We start from the raw sequence: 13,282 nt of genomic DNA, 5'->3' as shown, positions 1-13,282 counted from the left end.
CTTAAGCCCTAAATGTAATTAGAAATTAAAAATCACCAAAGATATAAAGCACAAGTCTTAAACCTGGAAATATATGAGATCTTGCTACTTTCCCCTGTGAACAGGCAGCATGTTAGATGTGTTCCAATAAAAATTTATGAGAAAAACAAACACACAAATACCAATACTAAAATAGAGTCTATAAAAAAATTCATCTTCTGCAAATCATTTGAAAAGTTTACAAATTTATTTGTGCCAAAGACAAGTATGGTGGATGACCAGAGAACATGTTACCCACCATCCCTGAGTTCTAGGAAACACTTTTAGCACACTTAGGATGGAGAGGTTTTTTTTTTTTTTTTTTTTTTTTTTTTTCCTAGAAGAGTATATTTGTACTAATAACAAGTATTAGTTTCTGATTTTCTGATTTATGATTCTAAGTTTTATCATCATCAGTAATTCACATATTGACTTTTTTATTGTATGTACATGTGTAATCCAAGGACCAAGAAACCAGCTATACAATTATCAAATCTAAAGAGACAACTGTGACTGCAGAGGGCTTAAAACCAGCTTCAGTATATGTCTTCCAAATTCGAGCACGCACAGCAGCAGGCTACGGTGTCTTCAGTCGAAGATTTGAGTTTGAAACCATCCCAGTGTGTAAGTCATTTTAATTACTGTCAACTCATGTCTCTGTAATGGTTACCAGCAAAGAGTCAGTGGATCAATACGCTCCCTGGGCATTCTGTCAGTCTCCTGCTTCTCTCTCTCTCTCCCAGGCATGACCCCTTCGGGTAGGAAGCATTTGTCATGCTATTATGGTGGGTTAGTGGGTTAACACATCGGACCGTGCTCCTCATCACATTTAGTCTACTGGGAGATGAAACATCAGGAGATCCTTAAGAAATGTTTAAACCTGCTTGTAAAGACTTTCTTTCCACAGCTGCCATACTTTATTGAATTGTTGCCGTTTACTTTTACTTGTTTCATTGAACAATGCAATCAGGCTTCGTCTTTCTTTAAAAATTCTACAGGGAGCGTGCATAAGTATTAAGTTTGGCAAGAAAATGGCCGTCTCAGCAACCAATCTGATCATTTTGAAAAATCAAAATCTCTGGCAGTATCTCTAACTGAAGGGTCTGGAAATATTTCTGGAAAACATTTCTTGTACCATTTTTTAAATAACATAGCATAAAACGTTTTTATCTTTATCATCAAACAAAATATTTAGATTACTTGTCCTAAAGCACACATTAAAAGCAAGATTAGAAGAAAACAGTAGCTTGCTTTTACTTATAGATGAAAAACTGACATTCTTAATTCTTGGTTATGAAGAAAATGACACACAAGAGTAGTGTGAAATGTCAAATGTGTGTGTGTACGTATCTTCATTTGGTGCATGGAAGTTAAGAATACTGGCTTTGGGACGCCTGGGTGGCTCAGTTGGTTAAGCAGCTGCCTTCGGCTCAGGTCGTGATCCCAGCGTCCTGGGTTCGAGTCCCACATCGGGCTCCTTGCTCGTCGGGGAGCCTGCTTCTCCCTCTCCCTCTGCCTGCCATTCTGTCTGCCTGTGCTTGCTCTCTCTCCCTCTCTCTCTCTGACAAATAAATAAATAAAATAAAAAAATTAAAAAAAAAAAAACGAATACTGGCTTTAATGTGTCACCACTACTGAGAAAATTCTTTTTTTTTTTTTTTTTAAGATTTTATTTATTTATTTGACAGACAGAGATCACAAGTCGGCAGAGAGGCAGGGAAGGAAGGGAAGCAGGCTCCCTGCTGAGCAGAGAACCCGATGTGGGGCTCCATCCCAGGACCCTGGGATCATGGCCCGAGCTGAAAGCAGAGGCTTTAACCCACTGAGCCACCCAGGGACCCCAAGAAAATTCTTTTTTATCATTCAGGAATGTTAGGACAGAAAATTATCTGAAGATCATTACCTTGAATGTACACTTTTAAAAGACTTTTCTAATTGGTTACTCAATTCATAATAATGATGCATGATGTTATTGATTTGCTTAATTTTTAAAATTCATGAATTTTAATTTATACTGTATGTGGGCCATAAAATTGCTATAAAGGGTTTTTCTTTTTCATCTGTATTATCTTGTATGTCATGCATATTGTCCTAGAACCGAATTCAAACGATAAGCATAGGAATATAAAATCTTTATTTTAGAAAGGCTATTTAACATGAGGATTTGGATGGAAAAAATCTGACTGGTCTTTCTCTCTCAAGTTTTAGTTTATATTTTATAACTGCCTATTATCTGCTTTATTTTAACTTTGTATGCATATAAATAACATATTTTAATTTGGCCCCATATATCATCCCCTTTCCCAACAACAATGATAAAAATGCACCAGCAAATAAACCTAGCATGAATGAAACCGTCCAGCCAATCTACTTAACTCTTTTTTTTTTCCCCTGGTTTCTTTTAATGTAAATTGTCTTGAGGCTTTGAGACTATCACTGAATTTTTCTTAACTCCCATTTACCAAGATTTACCAAACACCTTTGTGTTTCTTTTATGATTTTTTTTTCCAATCCATCACTTCTTTTCATCCAGTTCCTACCTACTTGATTCAAATCTGTATAACCCAATTGCTGAAATAATGCTATTCTATTTTTCCAATGAAATTTTTACTTAGATAAGTGGAGTTTTATATGTAATTGTAAGTAACAGTGCAGAGTGAACTCTTGTACAATTTGCTCAGTTCTCCTAGTGGTAACATTTTGCAAAACTATAGCATAATATCACATTCAGGATCCTGACATTGATAAACTCACCAATCTTACTCACATTTTTTTTTTTTACTACTTGTTGAGTGTGTGTATAGACATATGTGCATATTAAGTTGGATACAACTTGGTCAGATGTATAGATTTGTATATGTACCATAATAGTCAAGATGCTGAATAGTGCCATATCACAAAGATCCCTCAGGTTGCCCTTTTATAACTATACCAACTGCCTTAGGGAATAGTTCCTGTGCCATAACTAATCACTGACAACTAGTTTCTAAACATCCATTTCAAAAAGTATGATATTTCAGAAATGTTCTATACATGGAATCATACAGTATGTGACAGTTTAGAATTGACTTAATTCCCTGGAGATTCATCTAAAATGTTATGTGTATCGAGTTTTTTTTTTTTTTAATCAAGTGTCAGAATAACTTTTTTTTTTAATTAACATGTAACATATTATTTGTTTCAGGGGCACATGTCTGTGAATCGTCAGTCTTACATAATTCACAGCACTCCCCATAGCACATATCCTCCCCAGTGTCCATCACCAGCCTCCCCATCCCTCCCATCTGCCTCCCCACCGACAACCCTCAGTTTGTTTCCCGAGATTGAGAGTCTCTTGTGCTTTGTCTCCCTCTCTGGTTTCATCTGGTTTCATTTTCCCCTTCCCTTTCCCTATCCTCTCTCTTTTTTCTCAAATTCCTCATATTAGTGACATCATATGACAATTGTCTTTCTCTGATTGACTTATTTCACTTAGCATAATACCCTCTAGTTCCATCCATGTTGTTGCAAAAGGCAAAATTTCAGTTTTTGTTTTTTTTTTTAAGATTTTGTTTATTTATTTGACAGAGAGAGACACAGTGAGAGAGAGAGCACAAGCAGGGGGAGCGGGAGAGGGAGAAGCAGGCTCCCCGCTGAGCAGAGAGCCCAATGCAGGGCTTGATCCCAGGTCCCTGAGATCATGACCTGAGCTGGAGGCAGATGCTTAACAACTGAGCCACCCAGGCCCCCAAGATTTCAGTTTTTTGATGGCTGCATAATATTCCAGTGTGTGTGTGTGTGTGTGTGTGTGTGTGTGTGTGTGTGTACCACATCTTCTTTATCCATTCTTCTGCTGATGGATATCTAAGCTTTTTCTATAGTTTGGCTCTTGTGGACATTACTGCTATAAACATTGGGGTGCATGTGCTCCTTTGGATTGTTGCATTTGTATCTTTAGGGTAAACATCCAATAGTGCAATTGCTGGGTCATAGGGTAGCTCTATTTTCAACTTTTTGAGGAACCTCCATACTGTTTTCCAGAGTGGCTGTACCACCTTGCATTCCCACCAACAGTGTAGGAGAGTTCCCCTTACTCCTCGTCCTCACCAAAACCTGTCGTTTCCTGGCTTGTTAATTTTAGCCGTTCTGACTTGTGTGAGGTGGTATCTCACTGTGGTTTTGATTTGTATTTTCCTTGATCAGATTATTTTAATTAAGAAAATTAATACGTAGTTACAGCTGTGGTAGAAAGATTCCCAAATTCTTAGCCCGGCATTCATAAACCCTTTAATCTGTCTTCAACAAATCTTTACAGATTCATGATTAACTATTTAAACATAGAGCTAAAATGTAGAGAATATCTATATAATATCGGTTTGTAACCAGGAGTATAAGAAGCAAAATAAGGTAATCAATAAGATTTCTCAGTGTATGCTCTCTTAAAGTTTCCAGGGGTAATGTAAGTATATAATGATTGAAAAAAAGGAACATTGTTTACTAAAGAATATTAATGTTTATAACAAATATCCTTTTAGTAGTGGTGTGTCGTGTTGCCCCAAATTTGCTTTTAAGCATTTCTGAAATATTCCTCAGTAATTCTTCAAAAACTATATGACATATAAAAAAAATAGGAAATGTGAGTGACTAGAGGTTCGTATCTTTAAAGATTAAAAAAAACTTAATGACATATTAAAACAATAATCAGATATTACAATTTATAATTATATTTTTTGTGTTTTTTATTTTTATTTTTATATATTTTTTATTTTTATAATTTTTTTCCCTGAAGAAGTATGAAGGTTTTGACAGTACCTTTCAATTCTATATATTTTCAAGTTAGCTGATATATTGGGGATATTATTGATGCTGTCAGGGCAAACAAAGGAATAAATAGTACAAAATCTTAATGAATTATATTTAATAGAAATAGCTCACAAAAATTAGTACATTTGAAATAGTAAAATAATTAAATCCCATCAAGGAAATTAGAAAATGCTGAAATTTTTTTAAAAAATGAAAATGTTATTTAAATTCTTTCTCATAGGCCCTTGATTTAATTGTCTATTATACCAAAAGATCTGATTTAAGTGAACAGTAGATAAAAACATGTAAATATTAATGTTTGTGATTTGGCATTACTAAAACATATTTTCATAAAATGTATTAATTTAAGCATTTGAAAATTTTTGGTATGCCACTAAAACTTACTTTGTTGCAAGATGTTAACCCATACTATGCATGTTTTAACATATTGTTAAATTAGAGTAGGTCTTGTCAATTATTGAAAATGAAGCATTTGGGGCGCCTGGGTGGCTCAGTGGGTTAAGCCTCTGCTTTCGGCTCAGGTCATGATCCCAGAGTCCTGGGATCAAACCCCGCATCGGGCTCTCTGCTCAGCGGGGAGCCTGCTTCCTCCTCTCTCTCTGTCTGCCTCTCTGCTTACCTGTGATCTCCGTCTTTCAAATAAATAAATAAAATTTAAAAAAAAATGAAGCATTTGACAGTATGAGGCATCCATATTTTTTTCTCCAAATTAATATTTGGTTAGTCTGAAATTGTCCCATTTTTAAACCTACTTCTGATCAATCATGCCCCCTCTCTCCAAAACTAAATCTCAGAGTGCCAAAATGCCACATTGAGACCGGAAAGATCCGTTAGAATTTTGTTAGAAGAGTTTGAAATCTAGATGGAGAATTTGGGACTTTTTTTTTTTCATAGATAATAAATGCTTATTAACTTTTTGGTCAGGGAAACATGATCAAAGTGATATTTTTGGACATTTATGTGAATACTCACATAGAAGGCAAAGGGGACACTTAAAACACCAACGAACCATATGCAAGCAGATTTGAATCAAATAGGTGACTATCAGATGAAAAAATATAATTCATGGGGAAAAACAGAAGAACAGAGAACGTGTTTATTAATTAATAGGCAAGTAGGAGTTAAGAAAATTCAGTGATAGTTGAAAGAAACCAGAAGAAAAGAGATCAAATTAGTCTTATGTCAAATTAGTCAAATTAGATTTATGGTATGTTTATTTATTGATGTGTTTTTGTTAATACCCTTGAGGTTGGATGTGATATAAGGGCTGATTTTATATATATATATTTTTTTGTTTTTTTGTTTTTTTTTAAGATTTTATTTATTTGTCAGAGAGAGAGGAGAGCAAGCGAGCACAGGCAGACAGAATGGCAGGCAGAGGCAGAGGGAGAAGCAGGCTCCCCGCCAAGCAAGGAGCCCGATGTGGGACTCGATCCCAGGACGCTGGGATCATGACCTGAGCCGAAGGCAGCTGCTTAACCAACTGAGCCACCCAGGCGTCCCCTATATATATTGTTTTTATATGAAAATACAATCCAAATAAAAAGAAAGCAGTCTTTTTTTTTTTAAGAGTCAAAATTTGAAGAGAAATAACAGCTGGGAGTATAAATTTGGAACTCATCAGCTTATAGTTAACTGATGCCATATGCAAAGAAGTATCCATGAGAGGTAGGGAGAGAAGAAAGAAGGGAAGGAGAGAGACAGAGTGAAGAGCTGGGTGGCGGGGGAGTGTGGAGGATTAAGAGCCAGCATTCATCTGAAATTGTTCAGGCATAAGAAACGGGGAGAGAATGTGAAGCCAGCAGAACTGACAAAGTAGGACTTCAGAGTGGAGAAAAAGAGAAAACAACTCATCTGACGTCATAGAAACCAAGAGGAGCAGAATCTCAAGGTCAAAGTTTATGTTCAACAAGGTCAAATGCCCTATAATGCATGGTAAGGGAAATGGAAAAGTACTTATTGCATGCAGCCAGAACATCACACATAGAACTCAAAGACAGAAGAAGTTTCAGAGAGAATTTACAGTGGTCATCAGAAAATGAGGCTGGTTCTAGATAACTTAGTCAAGATGCTGACAAATAGGAAATAATAAGAGTGATAAACAAAGCAGGATCAGATAATAATATGCAGAAATATTATCTACTATTTGTTTAAGGCTGACAATAATTGAAGCACTATGCTAAATATTATCTCTAAACAGAATTATAATGATCCAGGAAAAATTATCCCTATTTGGAGATTAATGAAATGAGACTTGATAAGGATAAGTACTTTGCTTTGGCCTACTAAATGTTGAACCTGTTTTCAAATTTAAGTTGATTTTTTTCTTTTTTTTTTTTTTTACAACTTTATAAACATATATTTTTATCCCCAGGGGTACAGGTCTGCGAATCGCCAGGTTTACACATTTCACAGCACTCACCATAGCACATACCCTCCCCAATATCCATAACCCCACCCCCCTCTCCCAACCCCCTCCCCCCATCAACCCTCAGTTTGTTTTGTGAGATTAAGAGTCACTTATGGTTTGTCTCCCTCCCAATCCCATCTTGTTTCATTTACTCTTCTCCTACCCCCTCGACCCCCCATGTTGCATCTCCTCTCCCTCATATCAGGGAGATCATATGATAGTTGTCTTTCTCTGATTGACTTATTTTGCTAAGCATGATACCCTCTAGTTCCATCCACCAACATCACTAAGTTTAGGTGTAAGGATCTGTGTCCCCTAAGGAGAATTATGTGTTCAGGCTTGTAGATAGCAGAGAAGTAGCCTGTAAGGTAATGAAAAACTTCCCTGGAGGGAGATTGTTGAAGGTGCCAGGTCTTAGAAGAGAGAAAGAATTCTAATCTTGGAGTTAGGTAAAGCAAAGGAAAACTGCATACCCATACAGTTTTATTTAACCATGGCATTCAGACTTCATCACTCTTTATTATCTATAAAGTTTAACATTTCTGAAACACGAGAAGTGGTAATGAGTTAGTTTTTTGAGAAAATGAGAAGGACTCATTACGGGGATGATTTTGTCAGGAAATTAGTAAGAGAGAATCAAAATAATTGGAACGGCAGTTAGAGCCCAATAAAAATAATGTCATGTATATAGACCAAGTCTGCATGATTTTCTCTAGGAACATCCCCCGTACTAAAAAGAAAATTAAAGAACTGAGAAAAAGCAATGTTATAAATAATCTGAGTTTAGGGATTATAAAAGCAAATCTTGGGTCTAGGCTCTTTGCGATAGTGGAGTAGCTTTACCCTACCCCAATTCTATTGCACACTGGCTGAATTCCACAGACTTCAACATCAGATAATAGGAGAGAAAAATCAAGATAAAGAACCACTGAACCATTCTATTATCCAAGAAAAGGGAGGGTAAGAACATAGATTTAGATTATCAATAACAGTCTTTCTCATACATGACCAAGCTATTGTTGATATTGGGTTTGAAGACTGGTCTGAAAGGGTTAAAAGTGTAATTTAAGTGAACGAAGTGTCAGAGAATCAGTCAATTTTGTTTTGAAAGAATCAAGGGTGAGGTGACAATCATGGAAAGGGAAGTGCTTGGATGTCCAAAACTATTGATGGGGTCAAGATCTGGTAAGGGGTTATAAGAAACAAAACATGGAAAGTATAGTTGTTAATACTTTTGATGACTTAAAATTTGTTAGGAAGGCGAGCTAAGGCCATTCTGAATTTATCAAAATGATTATGTTCTTAAGCGATAGTATAGTATGTATCTTACTGAACAGTTTTTGAGAACATTAGTAAAATTTATTTTCCGCTATAGGTTTCTTGGCCTAGTAATGCGTAATAAATATCTCTGTGCTTATTGAGGTACAACTATCTACTCATGTCCATATTCCTCCTATTAACGACGATCGTACTGTTAAAATGTAGCATATTTCATTGGAAGCCGTGTATTTAAAAAGAGATGATGTAAACGAATCTACTTTTACTGGAGACTTCTCAAAGTTCTAAATGCATGCCTTGATCTCTTTTGAAAAGTAGTCCTACACATCAAGTATGCTCACTGACTAGATTCTGCTTGAAACAGTTTTTAAACTTATATTGGGAATAGTAATATTATCTTAATATTCACTGAAGTCATAGCCAGAACATTTTGACGTTCAACCTGTGTCTATGGGGAAATTAAAAAAAAAAAAAAAAAGCAACAACCCTGTCTGAGGTATCAAGATTTTTTTTCTGGAGAACAGCCACATGTAAACTCTAAAATGTCAGAACTCATATACTTAGCAGCTCTTATTCAGATGAAGGTGTTTGATGTCAAGGACTAAGTTTCATTTTATCTTGCAAACCCAAGATCCCTCGATAAATACTATGTAAACAATTACATTCATTTTTTATGATGACAAGGAAATAATCAGTGACTTCGTGATTCTTTCAAATTTCCACTTGGAGAGTACATATTTTCTCCCAAAGATGTCTTTTCAATTATACACCATTGAGCAGAGATATGAGGGGGAAATCTTGGCCAAGTGTGGGGGAATTGCTTAAACCACACATCGATTCGCGACTATTAAGCAGCTCGTATTCGAATGCATATGATCTCTTTAACCACGGGCTCCATTCCCTGTGTTTCCTATCAGCAGTTGCAGCATCCAGCGATCAAAGCCAGATTCCTATAATTGCTGTGTCCGTGACAGTGGGAGTCATTTTGTTGGCAGTGGTTGTCGGCTTCCTCCTCAGTGGAAGGTAAGAGAGGAAGCTGTGATTTTGAACTTTTGCACCTGATCTCTTCTTTACCTTGATCTGACCATTTGGCCGTTAAGCACATCCTAAAACCAATCGGGCAACCAATGTATCAGTGGATAACCTCAACGTATCAGGTCTTTTTAAGCTTGACCTTGTCCATATGAAGTGCTAACTTTTAAACACAGAATCTCTCTTTTTCAGGTATGCTCTCCTCGCAAGGGTTAATTATTAAGTTAATTATTAACTTATTACGTATTCTGCTTTTAACCATATTTTTTCTAACATAGTTTTTTAAATGTGATTTTTTTTTTTTCTCAGAGTTATTTCTCAAAATTATTTATGGTTATCTGCTTCGATTTTAGTGTTTGGGAAGGCCTGTGCCTATACCTGGTAGACTCAGAGGAGTAAGACTAATAATTCTACTTAGCCAGCATTCTATCCTCACAGGGTGATGGATGACAACAGACGCTCTGGCAAACCAACATTCTGAGAAATAACCAACCCTTTCTCATGACTGCTTTTCTTTTCAGCTTCTGAAGATTTCAATCTGAATACATCAATCGTAGCGTATACTGATTTAAAGTGAATTGTACTGAATGTCGTACCAATAGACATATTAATATGTGTGTTACATATCTACATTTTTCATTTTGAACAAAAATAAAAGAGGTAGAGACCCAACAGCAAGTACATAGAAAGGATTTCCTGATATTGTGCTGAGCATTATCAACTTTCTGAGAAATATTTTAAAATAACAATAAGTAAATAAACCAAAACATGCGTATGCTCTATTCCTACAACAAATGTATTTCCATTTTTTAAACCAGGCCATTGTCAGAAGGGCCATTCAGTAATGAGAGCTGTCCATCTGAAACTGTTTTGGTGTTAGACTATTACAGAGAACTTGATGAAAGTCTTCATGGAAATATTTAAACTTGCATAAATATATGAAATTGTAGTGTAAGGTCCAAAAAAAAAAAGCCAGAAAATCAATATTTGTATTGATTTTGTTCCTGTTCTACGTATTTACTTTTGACTCTTCAGCACATATTCAACTCATAAATATACAGAATTGGGCACTTTTCAATATACTGCATATTGTATTCTGAAAAGATTTATGGCTATATTCTTAAATTACAGTAATTTATTTTCATAAAACATTGTTGAAAATATTCCTTTGAACATCCTTTCTTTTTGTATCTGAAAATTCCTTTTCTTCTAGTTCCTGCTTATTTAAGAATGTTCAAAATTTTCTGAAGAGTGTATCTAGAAATCCACCACTTACTTTTTTTTTTTTTAAAGGTTTTATTTATTTATTTGGCAGAGAGAGATCACAAGTAGGCAGAGAAGCAGGCAGAGAGAGAGAGGGAGAAGCAGGCTCCCTGCTGAACAGAGAGCCTGATGTAGGGCTTCATCCCAGGACCCTGGGATCATGACCTGAGCCAAAGGCAGAGGTTTAACCCACTGAGCCACCCAGGTGCCCCTAGAAATCCACCACTTACTTTAATGTTAGACCAGCAGTGATGCATTTTAGAATTTGTAAGTAGGAAGCAGTTTGTGATCTTGTGAGGACAACTGGCCCTATTTGACTAGAAGGCTGGTTACCTGGTGCTCTACAGTTCTTTTCTCTCTGAAGTCACCTGGGAAGAATACTCTGATTATGTCCCTGTTTCCTGGAAGATAAAAATTTTGTCCTAAAAACTTTGCTCAGATTTTGATTAAATAAGATAATTAGGTTGAGTATATGGTAACTATCACAAAAACTGCCACATGATATGAGTCTTTTCTACCTCAAAAGGATTGATAACTATGATACAGTTTCAGAGATGGTTTGTAAAACCATTTCTTTACTTCTGACTGAGATACAAGTTGGCTTCTTCCTTTCCAATAAATCCAGAAGTGTTAGTTATAGTTAGGGGATGGAGATCATAAGAAGATACTGTATTTCTTAGGTCCACATTTGAAGGAAGTGAATAAAACTGGAGGAAATATCTGAGATCTAAGGTCTAATAAATTTATGTATTTAAGGTTTTCTTAAGGAACAAACCAAATATAGAATGTATTTTATTATATACTTATCCACACTATATTTATTTAACCTACATAATGTTAATGTGAATTTACTGATGATATTCAGCTATGGATTCTTGCTTACTTGTATGTGAATCAGCCCTTGTTCTCAAAAATTTTTCTTCCCCAATATATACACAAAATTAACTTAAAAACAATTCACTTTGTTGCATCTGTAGCATTAGACAAAGTGTTTGAGAGAAGGTTCAATTAACCTATTACTTGGTAACTGAAGAGTAGTAATGCTTTAGCGTGTGTGTGTGCACACATGCACCATGTGAATTCTATAGGTACCTGGATTTGCTGTATAAGAATAATTAAATTTTAGTATAATTTCTCAGTTATACTAGAATCACATCTACACTCAAAGGTCAAAGGTAGACCCAAAGCTTAAGTTTCAGCATAACTAAATCTGAGACTTGCTAAGATAAATTTTTGAATATATTGTCTTGTAGAAGTATATTACTTTTTAAAAATAGCAATACCTTATTAATTTGTACCTTGTTTATTTATATTAAAATTTTTCTCAATTTAATTTCATAACACAGCTTACTACGCAAAGACTAGGAATTTTTTATTTAAGGAGAAACCAATCTTAACCCCCAAAATCTGAGACTTGTATTTTTTTACCAGCATATTTTTTTGCATGAAATTTTCATTACTTCATTTTGTTGAATGCACATTCTTGAATTTCAGGGAGTGTTTGTCTTATAAAAAAAAGGTTTCTGGCCATCTTATTTTATTTTTCATGGATAAGTTATTTTATGTTGTTTTATATAAATATACTTACTCAAAAGCTAAATGAAATCATTCTTAATATATGTGCTGCCAAAGTGAGCACTAAATGAAATCATTCTTGAAGGTCTTTTCCTATCTGGTTCAAGATAATGAGCTTTGCAAATTTGTCTGGACTAAGGAATGTGTGCCTATCTCGTAGTACTTACAATTCCAGACTTAAGTCAGTAAAGATTTATCATATAAGGTAAAAATTAAATGAAGAAATGTAGCCAAAACCCAGCAGTATTTAGGAAATTATTTATAAGTACTGACAAGTTATTGAAAAAAGTCTGCTCTAGGATTGATCTGAAGACAGGGAATTATGTTTGTTTCTCCCTCCTTTTTTTGCCAAATATGACTGATAAACGCACACACATAAATATAATGAAATTTAGACTATCCTCTCACCCTAAACTATTTTGTTACTTTTTAATTTCTTGAGTTTATAAAAATCAGATATTTGCTCTGAGGTAAAATATATTTGAATTACAAATAATTTGACTCAGTGGTGATACAGATAATTTTTATATGTTGCAAAAATATTAATATTACTTTGAATGTAATATTTGTTGGAAATTTATACCATTTGGACCCAAAGAAAAATGTCTTGAAGATACATTTTCACTGATAATTGGCATTTTTGTTCATACCAAGTAAAAAAAAACTGAGGATTATAACATATTGAATATTATGGGGCTAATTTATCTCAAATAAAAAAATGAACTTTTTGTTCTAAAATAAATGAAAGATAAATAAATCAAATATAGAGACTATAATCTTTTTAGGCTAAAAGTGATTATACTCTTGGAGTCTTCCTATCTAGATACAGTTAAAAATAATGTAAACAGATATCCATCCTAAAGGAAAAAGTTCCATTTAAAAGTTCCATTTAAAAAATAGAAA

General features: G+C 34.8%; 1 protein-coding gene across 5 annotated transcripts in view; it reads left to right on the top strand.

Annotated features, from left to right (window-relative positions):
* The window catches only part of EPHA5 (EPH receptor A5), a 356,553-nt gene that overhangs the window by 262,334 nt on the left and 80,937 nt on the right, over positions 1–13,282 (top strand). For 3 of the 5 annotated variants that reach the window (XM_047719425.1, XM_047719423.1, XM_047719421.1), the window contains 2 exons: positions 483–642; positions 9,427–9,532. In XM_047719425.1, the coding sequence (XP_047575381.1) occupies positions 483–642; positions 9,427–9,532 (266 nt within the window). The remainder of the gene's footprint in view (positions 1–482; positions 643–9,426; positions 9,533–13,282) is intronic. The other 2 variants (XM_047719424.1, XM_047719422.1) reach the window with 1 other exon arrangement.

This window comes from Lutra lutra, chromosome 2 (genome assembly GCF_902655055.1).
Source record: "Lutra lutra chromosome 2, mLutLut1.2, whole genome shotgun sequence".
NCBI lineage: Eukaryota > Metazoa > Chordata > Mammalia > Carnivora > Mustelidae > Lutra > Lutra lutra.
The sequence above is the reverse complement of the archived record's forward strand: the minus strand, read 5'-3'. Positions and strand labels throughout refer to the sequence as shown.